The sequence below is a fragment of the Triticum dicoccoides genome, chromosome 6A (assembly GCF_002162155.2).
Source record: "Triticum dicoccoides isolate Atlit2015 ecotype Zavitan chromosome 6A, WEW_v2.0, whole genome shotgun sequence".
Classification (NCBI taxonomy): Eukaryota; Viridiplantae; Streptophyta; class Magnoliopsida; order Poales; family Poaceae; genus Triticum; species Triticum dicoccoides.
In genome coordinates, this window is record NC_041390.1 from 27,715,130 (window position 1) to 27,724,475 (window position 9,346).

Sequence of the window (9,346 nt, forward strand, 5' to 3'; positions counted from 1 at the left end):
ATTATCTATCTTCTGTAGTTTCCCATCGTTGATCGTGGCAGTTGTCCGTACGATGCAACCTATTTGATTGCCGTAGCACGATTGCGCTTCCTCGGGCGCTATTGTCTCAAAAATACCGTTGTCCATCTCCGTGACCACCAGTCTAGTACTCATGAGCTGGTTTGGGCGTCGTGGCCTCTTTGCTTTCGGTTCTAGACCAGCTCCGCTAGTCTCGGCGCCGGTCTCAGTCTCATCGCCGGTCTGCATGTCGGTATCAGTCCCTGATGCGACAGCACAGTCGCTGCAACATGGGTAAGGGAGACCACATCAGTGCTGGGGGGGTCTGAAAATTGGGACACACTTTCGCGCATCGCGGGCCGCCTCTCAGACAACTACTGGGAGGCGGCGGAGTACCTGGGTGCGCGGCGAATCCCCGAGAACTCGGTGACCAACTTCCTTCCCGTGTGGCGCATGGAGACGACGGCGACCCCGGCGAAGAGCAGCTTAGGCGCGAGCTGCACAGCCTCGTCCACCTCCTAAGTTGGGACCTCCGCGCGAGCGTTGCGGGGCCGCCACTCGGATGGCTTCTGGAAGGCGCTTGTACATGGGCACAGGGTGAATCCCGGCGACAGCTGGCCATTGGTGTGCGCAAGTAGACAACGACGTCCCCGACGAAGAGCAGCCCGACCAGCTCGCCTCACTCTCCTTTCATTAGAATTGAAGGATTCAGAAGAAGCAGACTTGAGCCTGCAGGGAAAGCATAAGGTGACGATGCAGTCTCCACTCGTTCAGGGCGACACGCGTACTAAATGTATGAGAAACGTGACGTGGCAGGGACCCCAAGATACTCCCTCCATTTATTTTTAGTTTGCATATAAAGTTTGGTCAAAGTCAAGATTTGCAAATTTTAACTAACTTTATAATAAAAAATATCAACATTCACAATATGAAATAATTATTACCAGATGCGTCATGAAATGTATTTCCATATTTTTTTATATAAATGGGAAGTAGAGGCACTCTTCCATATAATGAAGTTTATAATATATGTGCTTATATTGTACTATAATTGTTTGAATAACTTAGCATATGTTCAGATGTATGATATCTGCAATTTAAGTGCTTGAATTTTACATATAAATATTTATTAATAAATATGTACCCCTATAATAGCTAGGCCTTGCAGTTGCACGGGTAGATGACTAGTGATTACAATCTTGTTTGGGTACAAGTCAAGCTTATCTAGTTTACACGTAACAACTTGTAGAACATGTTTATGCTTGCCAATAACTTCTAGAACACTACAACACTTGACATGTAAAAGGAATTTGACGAGTCATGGCCTACTAACGCAAGTTATATTACTATTCTTATATCTATCTTAACAGACCACACAAGACTACAAACTAAGTACCGTGACAGCCATGCTTATCTAGTTTATGCGTAACAATTTGCAGAAAATTACAAACTTAGTTTTAGAAAAATAGGCAATCCAGATTAGTGTTTGAGCTGTAAAGTGATAAGATGAGTCATGCGTGTTATCACACCTTTTTGGTGGTGGAATGATAGTGCAACAACAAGGAACTTTAATGAATAGTCCAAGAATACACTTGTAAGTAGTGCCACCAAACAGAACATACCAAATGATGATTTTGAGAAGCATCCAAGCACTTTCCACACAAACAAATGCCAATTGTGAAAGAGATCATTCCATGGCAGCTATAAATAGCCCCGTAGCATGACGATCATCCTTCCTCATCCATCATTCTCATAAGTAGAGCGCATCATTTAAGCCAAGCAAGCTGTGGTCAATACAAATCCACCATGAAGACGTTTCTCATCCTTGCCCTCCTTACTATCGTGGCGACCACCGCCACAACTGCAGTTAGAGTTCCAGTGCCACAATTGCAGCCACAAAATCCATCTCAGCAACAGCCACAAGAGCAAGTTCCATTGGTACAACAACAACAATTTCTAGGGCAGCAACAACCATTTCCACCACAACAACCATATCCACAGCCACAACCATTTCCATCACAACAACCATATCTGCAGCTGCAACCATTTCCACAGCCGCAACTACCATATTCGCAACCACAACCATTTCGACCACAACAACCATATCCACAACCGCAACCACAGTATTCGCAACCACAACAACCAATTTCACAGCAGCAGCAGCAGCAGCAACAACAACAACAACAACAACAACAACAACAACAACAACAACAACAACAACAACAAGAAGAACAACAAATCCTTCAACAAATTTTGCAACAACAACTGATTCCATGCATGGATGTTGTATTGCAGCAACACAACATAGCGCATGGAAGATCACAAGTTTTGCAACAAAGTACTTACCAGCTGTTGCAAGAATTGTGTTGTCAGCACCTATGGCAGATCCCTGAGCAGTCGCAGTGCCAGGCCATCCACAATGTTGTTCATGCTATTATTCTGCATCAACAACAAAAACAACAACAACAACTATCGAGCCAGGTCTCCTTCCAACAGCCTCAGCAACAATATCCATTAGGCCAGGGCTCCTTCCGGCCATCTCAGCAAAACCCACAGGCCCAGGGCTCTGTCCAGCCTCAACAACTGCCCCAGTTCGAGGAAATAAGGAACCTAGCGCTACAGACGCTACCTGCAATGTGCAATGTCTACATCCCTCCATATTGCACCATCGCGCCATTTGGCATCTTCGGTACTAACTGAGAAGAAAATAACTCTAGTACTAGATATATGAAACACCGTTTTCTTAGTCCATGGTTTGGTCGTTGTAGCGGTGAAAAAATAAGGTGACATGCACTATCATGTAAGAACCCGAACTATACTAGTTCAAACTTGGGAATAAAAGACAAACACAGGTCTTGTCTACATATTTATGTTGCATCTATTTATATATTAAAAGTAATATAAGGTGAACCAGGAGCAAGGTAAATATGCTAGAAAATTGCACGTTAATTAGAAATTACTAGCCCCCGATCTGGTAAATCTTAACAAATAGAATTATCTTGACCGTTAGATTTATGTAACATATATATTGCTCTCGGCCTCCAATGACTGTACGTGACACATCTGAACGCACATATGTTAAAGAAAATATATTTGGTAAATGGTGGGCCTCTTTAAAAAGAGAACTTACGTACATACACCAACTAAGAAAAACACATACATGTAAACGGGAAAAGGATGAGATTTTCTCACGTACGTGTGTTGATGCTTAAAAGTGGCACGATCATAAACAGCATGCCGGGGCAAAAACCTTGCCGGGGTAAAATCTTGCCGGTGTGGAAGCTTGCCGGTGTGAAGGCTTGCCGGCGTGGAAAGCTTGTCGGCACAGAAAGATCGCCGGTGCTTGCCGCTGTGAAATCTTGCCGGGGGAGAAACCTTGTCAGGGAGGAACCCTTGCCGGAGTACAAACCTTGCCGGAGTGAAACCTTGCCGGTGTGAAAGCTTGCCAGGTAGAAACATTGCCAGTGTGGAAAGCTTACTCAGATGGAAAACTTGCCGGGTTGGAGGCTGTGATAGTCAATCGAACGAGAAGTTGAAGATGGGCTCAAAAGGTTATTCACATGATCTCCGATGGAAAAATGATCTACACGGGTTGTCTTCGCCTCGTCGAAACGATCGATTTTGATATAAAAATCGTTCAAATTCGAGTTCGTATGCAAAAGTTAGAGCAATCGGAGTGCAGCCCTGTCACGAGGCGAGATGTGGCGTGCCCCACCAGACACATGTCTGACGGGTAGCGCGAGGAAATAGCCTGTGTTGCGAGACCGATCTGACCCTCAAGATGATCTCTGATAGAAAAAACCTTCAACATGAAAGTTGTTCGTCTCGTCGAAACGGTCAAGATTGCTTTTGGGCTTGTTTTCATCCGGGATCGTTTACCACCGTAGAAAAGACCCGCAATGTGCAGCCAGTTTAAACCGAACAGTTTTGGAAAGTTCGGATAAACCTGTCCGAATTTGACTAGGGTTTTGGATGTGAATTGATGTAATTTTCTTGTAAGGAAAGCCTAGATAAATTCTTTGCTTGTACGGGAAGTCCAGCCGCCTCTTATATATGTTGGGGGTGACGGCCGATTGAAACAACACACAATCGAACAAACACATCTACTACTTTTTGGTGTTCATCTACTTTTTATCTCTCCCTTATATCTTTCTTCTCGTTCTTCGCTAGTTCTTCATGCTGGAGGGCTGCGGATCCACGAGGCTCTAGGGCCGAGCTAGCGAATCGACCTAGGGCAGCCCATAGCCGCCGCAATCCCTGACGGGGTCCCTCTCGGGTGCGCGGGGTTTCGGGTCTGCAAAAGCGCCCGCCGACTATCTTGCGTATCGCGCTGTCAGTCGGGTCTCCTTCGACGTAAGCTGCGGTGCATCACCCCTGGCGTCGAGGGCACATGTGACGTGTTCGTGTGCGAACAACGTGCTCCCTGGCTCCACCCCGTTGAAACAATATACATCTGGAGGCCACTTTGTTTCCTCATCAAAAAAAAAAACTTACGATAAAAAGATTGCATGCATCCCAGGGAAAATAATCAAGAAGAAGTCGGACTCTTCCTTACAAAAACAAGGAACGTGTGAAGTTGACTTCAAAGAAAAAAGGAACATGTTAAGTTAAAAAAAAAACAAGAAACCTGTTAAGTTAGAAAAAAACAAGGAACGTGTTGTCCTAGGAAAGATATGTGTCAAATCTTACAAAAAAAGAATACACACACGTACGTTCATGCACCTGGAAAATAGAAAAAAAAAGGAACATCACGTATGTATACACTTTAGAAACTAATTACATGACCATGTCTGATATACTCCTCTAATGCTTAATATTAGTGCCTAATAATTTATATTTAAAATTTAATTTACTGATCAAATATCCCCACTGTTTAAATTTTAATTTGGCACATTGTTTGGCTATAGTATGAACCTAAATTTCCTCTTATTATTATATATCATGGTAATAATCCAAAGGCGACTAATCTGCGCCGGTGCACCGGCGCAATCAATTCGGCCGGACACAGCGCGGCCTTTTGATTAGATTGCATTTAACCGTCAGATCTGGAATCGTTTTCTTTCCAATTAAACGGATTCAACCAAACAGCAGAGGGGAAAACAAAGCAGCGCCGCCGCCAACACTAGCCATGGACGATCGATGTAGCAAAACCTTGAAGAACCGCCGCCGGTCGCCACCCTCGCCGCTGGTGGCCGCCCTCGCCGTCGGTCACCGCCGGTCGCCACCCTCGCCGCCTGCGTTTCTCATCGGCTTCATGCATGCAACAACATGCACTCATGGTTGCAGGCTTGCAGCTCCGGCTCCGGGGGACATGGCCGCATCTCCGGTAACGCCGGCCGCCGACCGCAGCACCTGTCGTTGTGGTCGCGTTGTACCTCGCCGTGTGCCCTCCCGAGGCTCTTGCTAGTTCCAACAAAAAACGATACCTGTTGTAGCAAAAAAGTTTATCACTTCCAGCAAAAAAGCTTACCGCTACAGCCCGCCATCGTCATTGTAGCAAAAATGTTAACCCGATGTAGCTTCTATGGTTGCCGACTGCAACAAAAAATGACGTGGTTGTAGCAAAACACAAAAGAAAAATGCCGGCCGGCCGCTGTGTGTGGTGGTAACAAACCCTATAGCCGGTGGTAGCGAAAAACTTCATAGTTTGCAGCAAAAAAATGTTGTCACCCGTCGTCGAGGTTACATCATCTTCATGAATTATGTCGCAAAAAAACGTTGTCGCCGGTAGTAGCAAATGAAGCCGCCGGTAGTAGCAAAACAAGACACTGGTTCCAGCCAAAAAAAAATCAGCGACAGAACCTTTGGTTGGTTCCAACAAAAAAACTTGTCGGTTGTAACATCCCTCGCCACCGGATGTAGCATCTCCCGGGGCTGGTTGCAACACTCCATAAAAAAAGTTGTCTATGAGCGCATCCATGGCGACTGCTGCACCGTCAGCAACGAGGGGAAGAGGAGGCAATGAAAATCGTTCGAGTCGTAGCTCCACAGGACGCGGCTGCAGCATGGGGAGTCCAAAAATCTGTCACAAGCAACATGCGCCTCGCCATCCTCCTGCGCAGGAGTGAGAAGAAAAAGGAATAAGAGGAAGAAGAAAGGAAATGGGAGAAAGAAAAAAGAAACGATTGGTGGTGGGCTGAGGCAATTAGTCAAACGAGGGGCACGTGGGGCCGCAGGATATAGCGCAATCGAACGAAGCGCGCGCGTCCGGCCGAAGACTCGGCCGGACTGCCGGCTGGAAACGTTTCCCTAATCCAAAGGCTTTGTCTGAATGACAAGTCGTCTGGGTTACCGGCTAACTAGAAAAAAGATAAATATGCTAGAGAATTCCATAATAATTAGAAATATCTAGCCTTTAATTATGTAAATCAGGAAATCACAACCGTTGGATTTACTTCAAAGGTAAATTTCTCTAAATTCCCACCATTGCCAGTATGTAGAAACATGTGCTGCTTCAATTCTCCCATAATCACCAATCAATCAACAACACAAAACATACCTCAGTTAAAAAAACTGAACAAGAAAAAGAAAAAAAGAAGAAAGGACAAGATACACGCATGTACACGACAGCCTTGGCTTGAAACACATCAGTAGATACACGCATGTACACGACCTAGGGCAGCCCATAGCCGCCGCAATCCCTGACGGTCCCTCCCGGGTGCGCGGGGTTTCGGGTCTGCAAAAGCGCCCGCCTACTGTCTTGCGTATCACGCTGTCGGTCGGGTCTCCTTCGACGTGAGCTGCGGTGCATCACCCCCGGCGTCGAGGGTACACATGACGTGTTCGCGTGCGAACACACTTTTTGGCGACTCCGCTGGGGACGAAGCTTTGAACAGTCTTCAGCCTGTTCTTGCTACGAGGAGAGCGTCATCAAGCGGCTGCAATCTACAACGGTAACATGTATCATCAATCTCCTTGTGTAGATGCAAATAGCCATTATGTTGATGTTGCTAGATCTTTCAACGGACATGTGATGTCGGCCAGCCCCTAATGAGCAAAGGCCGACTAGTTATTCCATTGGAGAAACTTGGAATTTACAGAATCGTGACATGCAACTTATGAATCTGAACTTTCGTGCATCGGCAACAACTTTCAATATGCCGGTGAACAACACGATTTGTTCGAGTGATCAATATAGGACACCTCATGTACATGAGGGTATCTCAAAGTTTTATCCATCCGCAGCCGGCTCGCAATATGCGGGTTCATCCCCAAACATGCCGATGAATGGGGGAATCGGCCATGCTTCTGTTAGCTATATTTGGCCGGTTATCCTCAAACATCATATACTACACCTCATCAGATTAATTGTTCAGTGGCGTATGAAACTAAAAATATTCATAAATCGGCTCACGTTCACGGTCATGGCCGAGTGAATGGAGATACTATAGGAGCATATGTGCCTAATATTGCAGGAGATGAGGTGGCTTTGGCTGCATTAAAATTTTTAGCCCAAAATAAGAAGATTAGTGCTATTTGCCTTGAGCAACACAACAAGGGATTGGTTCCTGATTATGAGGCAACAAGAGCTAGGGTTTTGAAAGAAGACCAAGTGTTGCCGATTGATCAAATTGTCGAGAGAAAATATTCAACAACGATGCACATGCCTTCACCTATCATTGCAGCATGTTATTCACCCCCTGTACAAGCGCAAAATTTCGGCAACATCAATTCATTGCCGAAAGACCCTAAAAGTATTGGGGGGCAAGCCGATCCAAGCAGGGTTGAGGTTAAAGAAAAATATCTAGCCCAAGTGGACAAGATCAAGCCAAAGCTCACAGGGAATAAAGTCAACGAATTTACTACACCTACCCTTGAGGAATTTCCAGCAGAATATCAACAGGCCTACGAAGCACTCAAGAAGAAACGTGGAGAGGGATATTTGCAAGAATACGTCAAGTGCCTTCCTCCATGTAGCAACCATGTTGGCCCTTCTACACTGTTGAGGCATGAAAAAAAAGAAGCTTTGCAAGTAAACCAGCAAAAAAAGGATTCACTCGGTTAATATGGTGGATTCGGTTGAAACTGGATTGAGCAACGGGATGTTTAAGGCCGAGTGCGTTGCATCGTGCCAGCCGAGTGCATCGTTCCAGACGAGTGCATCACCAGCTAAAGCCGAGTGCATCAAGCCAACTATTGCCTCGTGTACCAAAATAGAAGATGCAAGCTTGGCTGAGCAAAGGAACGACAAACGCAACAAATTGGTTGTGCTCAATTTTTCTGGATGTAAGGGAGCTTACATGCTACCTTATGTGTTTCGTGCTAAAGATATTGATGAGCATCAAGAACACAGTAATGGCTGAACACAGTTCAGTTAACGATGAACATCAAGACCAAGAAAATGCGGCCGAGCAAAGTTCAACTGACAAAGAGCGTCCGAGTGAAATCCACTCGGGCAATCCGACTGAAATATACTCGGGCAATTCGAGTGAAATATACTCGGGCAATCTGAGTGATGAGGCACCAGATCCAGAAAAAGAGGAAGAGGCGTTGGAGAATTATTCAGAAGTGGAGCAATGTATTGTTCCAGTGGTGCAACCATCTTCTCCTTCCAACGTCTTCACAAAGGTACACCTAGCAGATAGTTTACTCAATTTGTGATCGGTCAAAATGATATTGTTGATGTACCTATTAGTAAGATTCTAATTAATTTTGAAAGACCAATTGAAATGAGTAAACTTTTTGTTAGGAAGGATCTTGTCACTAATCATGATAGTCAACACATGGTATCGTTCATAGAGGCAAATAGTGACAACTTATCAAAACCAAAGTTGTTCTTGTCATGCCAACTGAACTTTGTATTCATATGGACAACTTTGTTTGTTTCATGCCAGGCTAACATTTGGACTCGTATGAGCCATATATTCTGTAATTATTTTAGTTGCAGAAACATAAAGCCAGGTCCAAAGTCCTTCGAAGCCGATTCAAATGCATCAGGAAAAGAAGATGAATCTTTCCCAATTGATAAAATTGGTGAGCAAAAATATGGTTTTACAACAATGCATATGCCTTCACCTAATACTACATCATATTATACAGCCCTACACAATTGCAAAGTTTCGGCAACACCCATGTGCCATTGCCGAAAGAATCTAAAAGCAATGGGGGACAATCGTATCCGAAGTGGGCTGAAAATAAGAAAAAGATTAAAGCCAATTTCGCCGCTCGCCGCCAGAAACAAAAAGAAACAGAATTGACTCAAGTGAAAGAAGCATTGCCAATTGGTAGAAGCAATGTAAAGAAAGATGATTCAGAACATGAAAGTACTCCGGTCAAAAAAGCCGAATCAAGAAGTATATATTCTGAATCCATCAAATGCAAAGAGGCAAGCATTATTGAGAAAGGGCAT

The 9,346-nt window shown here is 44.8% G+C and overlaps 1 protein-coding gene across 1 annotated transcript; it reads left to right on the forward strand.

Moving 5' to 3' along the window:
* Positions 1-1,727: 1,727 nt before the first annotated feature.
* Positions 1,728-2,859, forward strand: LOC119314219 (alpha/beta-gliadin-like). Its single transcript, XM_037588978.1, has one exon. The coding sequence runs from the start codon at positions 1,804-1,806 to the stop codon at positions 2,695-2,697; it is 894 nt and encodes a 297-aa protein (XP_037444875.1). The 5' UTR covers positions 1,728-1,803; the 3' UTR covers positions 2,698-2,859.
* Positions 2,860-9,346: the final 6,487 nt, after the last annotated feature.

Excerpts from the sequence above, each read along its gene's own strand:
- LOC119314219 (XM_037588978.1), top strand. The coding sequence starts at position 1,804 with ATGAAGACGTTTCTCATCCTTGCCCTCCTTACTATCGTGGCGACCACC.